Source organism: Anarrhichthys ocellatus, unplaced genomic scaffold, assembly GCF_004355925.1.
Source record: "Anarrhichthys ocellatus isolate YVR2014 unplaced genomic scaffold, GSC_Weel_1.0 scaffold60, whole genome shotgun sequence".
NCBI classification, from domain to species: domain Eukaryota; kingdom Metazoa; phylum Chordata; class Actinopteri; order Perciformes; family Anarhichadidae; genus Anarrhichthys; species Anarrhichthys ocellatus.
The window spans coordinates 87,860-101,182 of NW_022280090.1; the positions used below are offsets into that span (position 1 = coordinate 87,860).

The 13,323-nt window shown below is 43.4% G+C and overlaps 1 protein-coding gene across 1 annotated transcript; it reads left to right on the forward strand.

The window, feature by feature from the left end:
* Window positions 1-104: 104 nt before the first annotated feature.
* On the forward strand, window positions 105-13,242 carry mybphb (myosin binding protein Hb). Its single transcript, XM_031871741.1, has 11 exons — window positions 105-484; window positions 2,516-2,650; window positions 3,410-3,577; window positions 7,153-7,241; window positions 7,346-7,541; window positions 8,640-8,779; window positions 8,911-9,070; window positions 9,634-9,770; window positions 11,374-11,560; window positions 11,670-11,726; window positions 12,503-13,242. Exons 1-10 carry the CDS (start codon window positions 184-186, stop codon window positions 11,702-11,704), a joined length of 1,548 nt encoding a protein of 515 aa, XP_031727601.1. The 5' UTR covers window positions 105-183; the 3' UTR covers window positions 11,705-11,726; window positions 12,503-13,242.
* Window positions 13,243-13,323: the final 81 nt, after the last annotated feature.

Sequence of the window (13,323 nt, forward strand, 5' to 3'; positions counted from 1 at the left end):
ATATGTAATTTAATTAGGCCATCGTTTTGGAACAGTTAATGATGCACAACGAGCGTTGATGAGTGAGACAAACGGACATGGGGTCTGAGTCAGACATGGTGCTCGGTATCTATTACATGTAATTCATTAGGGGGCGGTGCTTGAACCTGCTTGGCCCTATATAAGCCTGCCTCCTCCGCTCTAATGACGGCATTCGATCCAGTTTTAAGGGCTTCACCGAGTTGGGAATTAGCTGCAACCGCCGACATGCCGTCCAAGCCTGCCCCAATGAAGAAGGCGGCTAACAAAGAGCCAGCCAAGAAGGAGGAGAAGGCTCCAGAGCCGGCTCCTGAGCCCGCTCCTGCCGAGGCCGCCCCGGCCGAAGCCGTCCCAGCCCCCGCCGAGGCAGAAGCTGCACCTGCTGAGGCGGCCCCTGCAGAGGGAGAGGCCCCTGCTGCCCCGCCAGCTGAGGAGCCCAAACCACCCACCCCTCCACCCGCAAACGGTAAAGCCACGAGTCACCGATTATTCAGCACACCTTCCTTTTATTTGTCAGCGGATGAAACTTGGATCAGTTGTTTAACCATTTAATTAAAGCAGTAGCTGTGGGTCCACTTAATGGTAAGCACATGGCAACCTTTACGCGCGCTGTGCGTGGAGGTGCCATTGGTCAGGAGTTGTAGCCATCGACACAAAAACGGAAAACGCATGGTTACTGCATGAACCGCCTTCTTCTGACGACCTCTTTTCTGCAAGCTACTGGAAATCATACCTCTGCGCTTCTGACGCGCTTTACCTTTCTTTTGCAAAACTGCATGATAACTTGTAAAGTTGTTGCTGATATGCGCCGTTATACCTCAGTGAAAGCTCCATCTTGACGCAAAACGTTAACAAACCTAAATATAAATATATAAAATGAGTTGTGAAATACACGGTCAAGGTGGTGGCACTGGTTTGATGTGCTCACTTTACGCTACTGATGTATAACGCATATTAATAACAACACCTGTTTTATTAAGAAGTGTATTTACTATCTCTAACATTTAACATATCTACATCAGCTGCTCCCACTGATGAAGCTGCTGCTCCAGTTGTTGCAGATCAGCCAGCAGCCAATGGTATGATACCCTGAGAGGAGTGTCAGTTATCATCTACTGCGCATTTTTTACTTTTCATTTTTTATTTTAATAGATTTAACCTCTTTCATACCATTTTGAAAAATATGTCATGTTTTCAAAATGTTATGTGTCAACCTTCTAACATCTAATATCAGCTGCTGCGCCTGCTACAGAAGAAGCACCTGGTGCTGCTGCCGCCGAGGCCCCTGCTGATGGTAAAACCGACTAACAGTGTATTAACAAGTATACGTATTGAATCGTGAACCTCCTACAGTAAACGATAACTTTGCTAACAACAAATGCTAATATCTTCTAACCTCTAATGTCAGCTGCTGCACCCGCTGCAGAGGTAACTCCAGCAGCTGTTGAGGCCCTGCTGATAGTAAAACAGACGATCAGAGTATTAACATATATATGCAACTAATCTTGAACCTGTTACAGTAAAAGATAACTTCACTAATATCTAATGCTAATATCCTCTAATACCAGCTGCTGCACCCGCTGCACCCGCTGCAGGGGTTGTTGAGGCCCCTGCTGATAGTAAAACAGACGATCAGAGTACCAACTCATTTCTTACATACCTATTATTAAACCTTGAAACCGTCCACCTCCTACAGTAAAAGCTAACTTCACTAATATCTAATGCTACTATCCTCTAACCTCTAATGCCAGCTGCCGCTCACGCTACAGAGGAAACACCAGCTGCTGCCGCTGAGGCCCCCGCCGATGGTAAAGAAAGTCACATGAGCCACAACAGATACCTTCTTAAATCCGATTCCTTAACCTCTCACGTTAAAGCTAACGACGCTAACTGACTTCTCCATGACACTTTCATCACAGTCTGCACTCTGAACACACACACACACACACACACACACACCCATTATCTGTTAGAACATGTCCCACCTGCTTAATGCACTAATTAATAATATCTAACGTCCAATAATAGCTGCTGCTCCAGCCGCAGAAGGCGCTCCCGCTGCTGACTCGGAAGCACCTGCTGATGGTAAAGCCGAACATGTTCCTGCTCTGCTCCTCTCTCTTTAATATCTGAGATGATTTAACGCCGTTTATGTTAGCATTGTAGTGCTGAGAGGTACATAGCTGGATGTAATTCGATGCTGTGGCGTCGCTCTGCTTATTACGCGCTGCCAATAATAAAGCCAATGCCTGATTAACATCAGCTGAAGCTGCTGAAGCGCCTGCACCAGAAGAGCCTAAACCACCCACACCCCCACCGCAAGGTAAAGGTCTATCCGGAAAGGAAACTCCATCTCAGAGTGACATGACTCTACTTGCATCACTTCGTCTTCTTTTCCTTTTTTTTATTACAGTGTTAGTAAAAAAAAGAACTGTGCTCATCTCTTATGACCCTCAACTGTTTTCTGATTGAAACAATCTAATTATTGATTCTGCAGAGCCCACAAGTGTCCCATTGGATCTGTTTATCGAGGATAAGAATGAAACTTCGGTGACTATCATTTGGAGCCAGCCAGAGGTCCTCGGACCATCCGGTCTGGACGGATACACCATTGAAGTCTGCAAGGATGGAAGTAAGTCCTGCTGTGCTTTTTAAACCAGGTGCACTGAAAACCAGCAGGTGCACGAAAGGGGTCAGATTATTAATACACTGTGGCAACAATGTCAGCCACCCTTTTAAATGATGTCGAAAGCTTTTATTTCAACAGCTGGTTTTAGGTTTTTTTTTTAAAGCAAGTATCATTACATCTCTAATAACTATCATTAGATATACCTTTAAGTATATACTGTTACCTTTAAGTATATACTGTTATACTATAAGTGCTTTTTAAATACCCCCAGGAACATGTGAAATAGCTGTTTTACAGTAATGCGGGTCAGCCCTATCGGTTGCAGCTGTCCCCCAAGTGTCACTCCGCTATATCACGAGCTATCTAACTTCTCCCTACAAGGAAAGAGGCATTTCAGGAGCTGCTGTGGTCTTGCAGGAGGTCCTGCTTTTAGACTTACTGCCCTAAGCTCATATCAGCAGTACTTCAATGTAGGCTTGATTTAGCAGACAGGGCAAGCTGTTTACCCACAGAACACCAATTCCTAATGTAATAATAATAATGTGTGTGAAACATAATCACTATTTCTTTCACAAAGCGGCACAACAAGCTGTTTGTAATTTATTAATTCTGCATGAATTAGACTGTTGGTCTGAGTTTTCCCAGTCAGCAAACTTCATCATCACAGTCTTTATCCTTCTGTATGATATCAAGATGAACAATAGCTGTGTAAATCGTCACCAGCCTGTCTTCATTTCATTTTTTTTGTATAATCCCATTCAGCCGAGGACTGGAAAGCAGTCAACGAGGATCTGCAGAAGTCCTCCCGCTACGTTATCAAGAACCAGACCACCGGCGACCGTCTGAGGATCCGCGTGGTGGCTGTGAACGTCGGTGGCCGCAGCCCGCCTGTCACCCTCCCCGAGGCCGTCCAGGTGAAGGAGGTCGCTGGTAAGAAGCGTGCAAGATCTGTCTCAGAACATCACTCGATATTGAGTAAATAGCTGAGTGTGCATTTTCAGCACAATAACTACTTACTCGGATGGTTTACCACTTTATCACAAACGTGTGGAAACTGAAGCGTCACAGCAGCTAAATGAAGCAGAACAGATGCGTCATGTAGATAATACTTTAAAAGAAAACACTAGAATGCTTTTCACTGTGTGAGTGTGAGCATCTACTAGGGAAACGGGGAATAGGCTACACGAATGGGTCAGTGATGGTACACAGACAAAAACAAGGGGAGACATTAAAAGTGGGAAAACATAGAAATATGTGTACAAATATATCACCTTCTAGATACAGAATTAAGCAAAAATGTGAGTTACTAAATACTACACACACCATGCATCTGTAAATAGTAAAAACAGTGTATTGAGATACAATAATCATACAAAAGTGACAAAATCTGACAAAATCTATTCCATCCATCCATTTTCCTCCACTTATCCGGGGTCGGGTCGCGGTGGCAGCAGGTCAAGCAGGCCGACCCAGACCTCCCTCTCACCGGCAACATGTTCCAGCTCATTCTGGGGGATCCCGAGGCGTTCCCAGGCCAGCTGGGAGATGTAATCTCTCCAGCGTGTTCTGGGTCTTCCCCGGGGTCTCTTCCCAGTTGGACGTGCCTGGAAAACCTCCAGTGGGAGGCGTCCAGGAGGCATCCTAATTAGATGCCCGAACCACCTCAGCTGACTCCTTTCGACGCGAAGGAGTAGCGGCTCTACTCCAAGCTCCCTCCTGATGACCGAGCTCCTTACCCTATCTCTAAGGCTGAGCCCGACTCCCTCTTCACCAAGACGGTCCGGTGCAGCGTCTGCTTTACTGCTGCAGCCGCACCGATCCGTCTGTCGATCTCCCGCTCCATCTTACCCTCACTCGTGAACAAGACCCCGAGATACTTGAACTCCTTCACTTGAGGTAGGCACTCCGTCCCCACCTGGAGGGAGCAATCCACCAGTTTCCGGCAGAGAACCATGGCCTCAGATTTGGAGGTGCTAACTCTCATCCCCGCCGCTTCACACTCGGCTGCAAACCGCCCCAGTGAATGCTGGAGGTCACGATCCGAGGAGGCTAACAGGACCACATCATCTGCAAATAGCAGAGAAGCGATCCCGAGACCCCCGAGACTGACGTTCTCCGCCCCCAGGCTGCGCCTAGATATCCTGTCCATGAAAATCACGAACAGGACCGGTGACAAAGGGCAGCCCTGGCGGAGGCCAACACCCACCGGGAACAAAATCTATTCGTCCTTTTAAATTTGGTTTGAAAGGACGAATTTGGTCTCAAACTCGGATACGATATGTGTCTGGATCTTAACTTCCAGGTGACTGAAAATGAAAATCAAGTTGCATACAGGTCTTTTTTTCAAGACAAATAAATTTAATCCATCTGTAAAGTTAAATGCATATGGGACAAACTATTTAACCAAGGGTGTGGCTTAAGAGCCATTTATTACGGGAAAGAGGAGTTGCAAAGTGCAGAAGTCAAACTAAAGCAGCTCAGCAATGTTTTTTTTCCCCAGCTGTCCGTGTCCCATTGGCACATACCTGCGGAGTTAACGGCATAAAACTGTGGCCCTCTCACACTGATCCACCTCACCACAGGGTTACAACTACACACTTGTTAAGTAGATTGGTTTTTTACGGATGCCCTACACCTTACAGTGTTAATCATAGACAGTATATGTGGAGTGATCTGTGGTAAAATGATGATTGGACCCTGAGGGCTTTAAAAGGAGGAGCTGCGTTGCTTCGGCTCACTCACGAATCATCGTTATGCGGAATGGAGAGCCGAACAAGGAGGGACGGTAACCTGACCCCAGCCGGACTGGCAGTATTTAAAGTGGTCCCTGTACACCGTCGCCTTCGCCATAGCAGGCGCTCCGCCACATATAGAAACAACTCATGAATGGTTTCCGACGAAATGAACGCAAAGATTTAGAAAGCATAGCTGGGATGTGCCCGCTGTTAATGCAGGTTTTTCTGAGCAGGGGTTTGCATTGTGATCCCCCGGCAGGATTTGTGCTGTCAGGCTGCTTCCTGCAAGATCGATGGTGACAAGTGATCTGACTGCAAGCAGGTGGGGGCTGTGGGTCAGGAGGAGAGGGGTGCGGATGGTAAATTCCAGTAGGGGTGGTGGATATGGAGCTAACTTCTCAGGTGACACCCAAATCTCATGACACTTCCAGAGATTCACTGTTTATTTTGAAACATGCCACAGACTTTACAGGGAGAATTTTCATTAAGCCTCGTCCTCTCTGAACGAAGTGATAAGACACTCTAACACGCGGTATGTTTGTTCGAGTAAATAGATGCACATCTACCTCACTTTTCCTTGTTTTCTCACACCAGATGATTTATGTTCCAGGTTTTTATTTTTTATTTTTACAAATCGGTTACCTTCTTGCATAATCTATCTTTGATTTGAATGCATTCTGACAAGAGTGGGAGTAACTGAAGATCCCGATCATGCGTGACGAGGGGAGGTGATAGTCCACAGTACGCTTTCTTTATTTAGAGTCCTGACAAATGTTGCTGTGCTGGACTCAGCAGTTGGTGCTTCTTACCTAATCACTTTTACAAATAAGCCTCAGCGAGATACTTATGGGGCTTAAGTATCATTTTAAACGTCACAGTTGCTAACTATCTGTGTGTTAGAAGGAAGCTTTTGATGAGCCACCAGGGCACTTGGCGCTTCTCATACTTCTTTATATTAAATTATGATTTAAATTCCCTACATGCAGATACATCTCTTACTTCTCCAATTTCCTGTGTTATTGCAACATAATTGGTCCCAATAAGGCAACTGTGTGAGTCAGCGTGCACAAACTACAATAAACTAGGAGGGGGAAAAATAAAAAAAATGATGGTTTAAAACACAGCTAAATGTTTTATTATGAGTTTGAGTAAATATTGACTTAACACAATAAAGCAATAATTATTATGGCATTAAAAAATATATGAAATATATGTGATTTTTCCAATCGGCAAAATACAATTGAAGTCCAAAAACACAGCACACAGATACAAACATGCATGTGAATTCACATGAACATACACACATACTTACTATCATGCCTACCGTAGATTCCTGTCCTCCAATATTATGTGCAGCTTCTCATTTTATTTACTTTTTATTATAATCTATACAAAACGCTACTTGTGCCACGATCTGTGTAGCTGCTTAAACACATCCTGCCATTTAAAGAATGAAAGGTGTGCCCATTGAGTAGACGGATATAAAGCGAAGGGATAAAGGGCTTAGAATAAGCGTTACTTTTACAACCAGTTGAAGCACAGACACACACTTGTGGCACCAGTGAAGATTCCCTGGCTCAGATGGGCTTAGATCAGCCCAGCAGCTTTATGGACTTCTTCAAGATTTGTGGGTCACAAAAGGAAATTAAATCATTTTGTTTCACTCCAAAAATCTCTCAATAGGTTCCTAGCAATCCCTCTAAGGCTGTGACGTCTTGTCGCTGATCCTCCTCCGACACTTTAATAATCATTGGTTGTTTTTCTCTCCAGATCGCCCCAAGGTCCGCCTGCCACGTTTCCTCAGGCAGAGATACGTCGCTCACACTGGAGCCAAGATCAACCTGACCATCCCCTTCACAGTAAGCAGAAGATGACTGTAGCGCTCTTGTAAATGCGTAATGAATAACAACACGCAGCTCCCTCACAATTCACTGTCTGATTTTCTTTTTCTTTTTTTTACCAGGGCAAACCCAAACCTGTGGTCACCTGGTTAAAGGACGGACAGCCGCTGGACACAAAGAGGGTGAACATCCGCAGCTCCGACAGAGACAGCATCGTGTTCATCCGCACGGCCGAGAGACAAGACTCTGGAGTGTATGAGATGTGTGTGAAGGTGGATGACTTCGAGGACAAGGCTTCGCTCATCCTGCAAATTGTTGGTGAGCAAACGGTTACATTAGTTTACATTAGGAGGTGGGAAGCGGCATGTGCAAGATACAGTTCAGAATGATGGGGACAGATGGTTTTATCAGAATCAGAATTCTGTTTATTGCCACGTAGGTAGAAAAAATAAAAAATTGTAAATTTAAAAAATATGTTAGGTCCACTTCTAAAATAATACAATTAAATGAGGAAAAAAACATAACGTGACAAAAAAAAGGAGAAAAATAACCTGGTATGTAAATATCTATTATGCCACAGCTGTAGTGACCAAAATAAATGTTCAGCTTGCTCTCGCTCTTCACAGCCTGCCATGATGAATCCAAATGTAATGTACAGAGGGTCATATTTCCTCACCACATGCTTTGTAGCTTTCCCTGGCACCAGGTTGTACCCAACATCACGGATTCAAATTCAAATTATGTGTCACTTGTCTCCGAGGAAACGTTGGCTAGCTAAAAGTGAAAACACGTTCGTCTCTACCTGATGAGTCGTGGTTGTGATATTCAAAGAAAATGGTCATGGAAATAATGCATTTTTATTATCACTATTTCAATTTTATTCTATTTATTTTATGTGTATCCTTGAGCACGTTTAGATATAAAATAACTAGCTTTGTAATTTACCAAAAAGTTTTTTATTTTTGATTTAATCTAACCATTTGGCAGTTTTTCCGCGGCATACTAGATGGCGGTCTGAGGCCCATTTAGCTGTTCTAGGGGATGTGCAAAGGTTCATGGTATTCAAGAACAAAAAACACGCAATGTAGAGAGATAATAGTGCATTAATGTGACGGATAGAAGTGCGTGCCATTGGGCCTTCAGATGCCGTTGGAAAGAAACTGTTCTTGTGGTGTCCGGTTTTGGATCCTGATGGATTGCAGCCCGCCTCTGGGTCCCGGAGGCGTACAGGTCCTGAAGGGACGGCAGCTTGCAGCCAATCATCCTCTCGGCAGAGCGAACAAAACGCTGCGGTCTGCCCTTGTCCTTGGCTGTAGCAGATGTTTTTAAATGACATCTAACGTAAATATATGCTCATTTACGTTAGATGTCATTTAAAAACTGTCGGTGTAACACATGTTGTTCTGTTGTTCACAGAGCTGCCGGGGCCTCCCGCCAGTGTGAAGGTTGTGGATAGCTGGGGCTTCAATGCTGCTCTGGAATGGACTCCACCCAAAGACAACGGCAACACAGAAATCACAGGTTACACAATCCAGAAGGCCGACAAAAAGACTGGAGTGAGTTTTCATTATCGGAGCGCGTCTGTCTACAACGTCATAATGAATAACGCATGATGGAAGGAGCCCCTGGTACAGTACTCACAGTAAATCCTGAATCCTCAAAACCTTGTCCTGTTGTGTGTCTACAGGACTGGTTCACTGTGTTGGAGCATTACCACAGACTGAACGCCACCATCTCTGACCTCATCATGGGCAACACCTACAAGTTCAGAGGGTTTTCTGAAAATAAGTGTGGAACTAGCGAGGACGCTACCATTGCAAAGGGGGAGGCCAGCATCTTGAAGACGGGTAACTTGTTCTTTTATTGATCCTCGACCAGCGAGAAAACAGACACAGGAATTACTTTGTTACTGTTTCCCGCTGAAGCTTTTGTCTCATTGATCCTTCCCTCACTGACGGTGTCTTGACGCTGTAAAAACAATGGTTATCCGCTAGTAGGCTTTCACTTTCACATTCAAATCTGGGTGTGGAGGTTCATTCTCAAACTTCGGGAACAGTGTGTGCAACTAAATAACCTACAATCAAAGGTCCACTTTCAGCAGATTCTGAGGTGCTGCTGAAAGCTCAGGCAGCTAGTAAGTGGACCTTTGAGCTTAGATTATTTGGTTGCAGATTCAAATTTGGCTAATGGTAACAGAATTGAACTATTCATTTATATATGTTAGGTCCATTTTTTGATAGAGATGCAATCCTACATACTATTGCGCAAATTGCAATCATGCAACCAACCTTTAGATTGGTCATCATGGAAAAAGTACGAAAAAAAAAACATATTTGTAGGAACTGTGTTAGTACCTGAGATGAGCAGCTTGGAGCTTCATGGTCAAGTCTGTTTCTCTTCCACCCTCCAGGTATCGACTACAAGCCTCCTGAGTACCAGGAACACGACTTCAGCGAGGCGCCCAAGTTCACCACCAATCTAAATGACAGAGCCACCACTGTCGGCTACAGCACCAAGCTGCTGTGCTCCGTCAGGGGATCCCCAAAAGTACAGTAACATGTCTTGTAAAGCTGACCAGTTCTGTGTCTTGTCCCGTTTTTCCCACTAAACCACACCTGATGTGGGGACCTTTCGGACCAAACATTTCTGGGAACTCCCTGAGAGTAGTTGCCCACTGGGAGAAAACAATATACCGTCAAAGTCTTTTTTTCTGCCTGCATTCGCACTGCCAAAAGGAACACAAGCTCGCCGCTCGCACACATTTCCAGATGGGAGGTCGGCCAGTGTGCTGCGTTTCACAAGCTCTCTTTTAGCTTTTTTTTTATCGATAGAATAATATTTAAACAACTCTGTTACATGCCACGATCAACCTATGAAAGTACGTGTTACGATATTAATTGAATCGGCTATTGTTCTTTTGCTCAGTGGGTGTGCTTTGTTCCGCAGGGTTTGTCTCTGTGCTACTGGGTTAGCTCGCTGGGCACTAGCCTTCACTCATTCTTTGGCTCAGTGGGTTTGTGCTCATGGACAAGGTAAATTCTGGAAATCACCCTCGGTCCATTTGTCTGTGTTTTCTTCCGGGGTTTTTTTTCTAAACAAGCTGTGTTTTGTGTTGTCTATTCTTCACACAGCTAACGGCTTTTTAAAAATGGCGGCCGTCCATGCTGCATTGGCTCCTGTGGGAGAGTACCTACTCCTACGGAAATAGGAGCTAAAAAAAAGTCACTCACAACGACGTTCAAGGAGCTTCAATCGTTGCTAGTTCTTGCGCTGCTGGTGCATTATAAATGGGGGTTCTGGTCTGAGAACACAGTCTGTCTTCCAAATTCAATTTCGGAAGCTCATAAATTCAGTGTATTTCAGCTACCATGTCTCGAATTTTGGGTCTCACTGAGTGTCATCGAACACATCACCAAGGCCGAACAACCCTGCTCTCTGCTGACACAACAATAATGCAATCATTTTGACAAATATAAATGAAATTAGTCTAATGCTTGCTGTCTTAAATTATCTCAAAGAACTCACTGAAAGTTGATTTTCATACATGTTACAGTGAAATGAATGGAAACAAATGAGTCCCTAGAGGATATGCAGTCTAAAATGTTTATTTTGGGACATGAGTATGCAAGCGTGCATACATTGTTTGCTAGATTATGCCGTCACACCGGTGGAGCCATTGCTCAAAACTACTTGTCAGCAGCTAAATAATCATTTTGAGGTGGTGAGTGGACGTACTGAGAGCTCTGAGCTGAGTATGTGTATGATCTTTGCCTGCCCGTGTTGGCCTTCTGTCTGAGCCTCTCACCTCCTGTATGGGCTCATAATCCCACCAGGTCGCCAAACAGAATGCTAGCGAATAGTAGATGGTCTCGATCAGAAGGCTAGAATTGGTATTCTTTACATCTGAAGCACGGGAGGAGGAGGAGGAGGAGAGGCCACATGGTGACAGTTCAGCAAAGCGGGGTCACATGTGTAACATTCCCTGTGAGGCCCCAAGAGGTCCTCACCCTGTCGGTGCCATTAAAACTCCCAAACTGGGCGTGTGCTGTGTGTCCACTTCAATCAAGAGTTGTTTTCTTGCCATGTGGCACAAACAAAAATAGTTTATTTGTGAGATAAAACACTGTTTTTTTTTTTTTTCTTTCTACAGCCCAAGGTTATATGGATGAAGAACCAGATGATTATCGGAGACGACCCCAAGTACAGGCAGATCTGCGTCCAGGGTATCTGCTCCCTGGAGATCCGTAAGCCTGGTAACTTTGACGGAGGTGTGTACTCCTGCAAAGCCAAGAACGATCACGGAGAAGCAACTGTCAGCTGCAAGTTGGAGGTCAAGAGTAAGTCAAGATCTTAAAAAAGAAATATATAATTTATGCATTTTAAACTATGTATTTTAAGCAGTATTTGAGTTTTAACCCACTAATAACTTGTCTTTGTGTTGAACAGAGCCAGCGGCGCCTGCAGGTGCAGAAAAGAAATAAGTCAACATTCACATTCTCACAGGTCAGACATGATCAAATCAAAGTGCCTGTTACATGATAATATAGTCTAATTATATAAATATGTTGCTTATTGTAGTTCAGTTGCACAGCATGGATAATTCTGGGTATTGAATGCAGTAAAAGCTCAATAATGAAACTGGACGTATATGATAGGTTTAAAAGAGTCCCGAGGTGACGTCTGCCTTCTCTGTGACTTGCTTTCCTTACATGGAGGGCACTAAACTTGGAAAAGGTGGCCTCGGCCCCTAAAAGAGTCCAAGAGGTACCACCCATAAATTAGATCTGCTCCGTGGGTACTCGGTTAGAACTTAATCACATTTCCTCGACTCAGCAGCAGCAGCCTCATTTTGGACACAGGGATACGGCATTTTATTTGCTGGTTACTCCCTCAACTCTAACACGGTTTAAACATGTTGTTGTGTTTAATCTGTGTAATGTCATACATAGTGTTATACAATACTGGATAAGTAATTGCTGGATGAAGTTTATTTTTAACACGTATATTGAAAAATGTACAGATTCATTTTATGGTAGGCCTTCTGCTGTACCTTTAAATGATTATGGATCGCTGACGTTTTTACGACTGCAGCACTGAACACTTTTTAACACCTGTTGTTGTGATTTGTTCGTCTGTTGCAATCCCAAATTAGGAGCAGACAGAATGAGGCCTTTGCAGCAGGGAGTGCGTGATGCATTTAGCATTTCTAAAAACTGTCGGGAATAACAACGAGGAATAAAGATTTTAGAGTTTGAAATATTTCCTTTTTTCTTTTACAGGAAGGTGCTGGATTCCTGGAAGAACATGTATATATGGCTGGTGACCACACTGCCAAAGGGTTGTTGCCTGTGACCTCTTGCCGAGTGTTACCCTGTGCTATGATGAACAATTGTTGCTTTTTGCCTTTATCGTTCAGTAGTTTATTAAGTCCGTATCCATGTCCACAATCAGCCCTTTCCCCAATGATACTGTCTACGGTAACTCAATTATTGTCAGTCTAACGAGTTGTACGCCAAGACTTCTACAGCAATTTACTGTTCTTCAGAGGAGAACTACATGCAACATCTACGTATTTATATCAATAAATAATTTTATTTCTGGTTTTGTTTTTTTTCAATAGTGTGTTCTTCATATTGAAATCTCCAGCAGAAGCTTTGTAAAGGGGACTTTTGTGTGAAAAAGGTTAAAAATGATAACTTCATTTTGTGCTTAACTTGACATACTTTATTTTAAATATCTCAATATCTGCACAGTTTTAATCAGAAATTAATAAATTAGAGTAAAAAACTACAATCTTCAATGTAGTTTATATGGATTTTTTATTTCATAGTTTTGGTTTATTCAGTTTTTTTCATATTTAAATTAGCTGCTGAGTAGCTGAAAGTGTATGGATTAAGTAACTCTTTTTTTTTTTAATAGGTCTGTAATTTCTGATATATTCCTTAAAAATCCTTTCCTGGAAAGAACTGTAATTTGGTGCCAATTTTGGGGAAAAAACATGCAAATATGTGAACAAATAAAGGGAATTAATTATTAGTACCAAATTAAAAATATTTTTTCACCAAGAATTTAAAATATAATAAATAAAATAAAACAATTG

Bases quoted from the DNA above. Each gene is read 5' to 3' on its own strand.
- mybphb (XM_031871741.1), top strand. From the start codon at position 184: ATGACGGCATTCGATCCAGTTTTAAGGGCTTCACCGAGTTGGGAATTA. The intron at 2,651-3,409 runs GTAAGTCCTGCT...AATCCCATTCAG, and splicing joins TGAAGTCTGCAAGGATGGAA to CCGAGGACTGGAAAGCAGTC. The intron at 11,561-11,669 runs GTAAGTCAAGAT...TGTGTTGAACAG, and splicing joins CTGCAAGTTGGAGGTCAAGA to AGCCAGCGGCGCCTGCAGGT.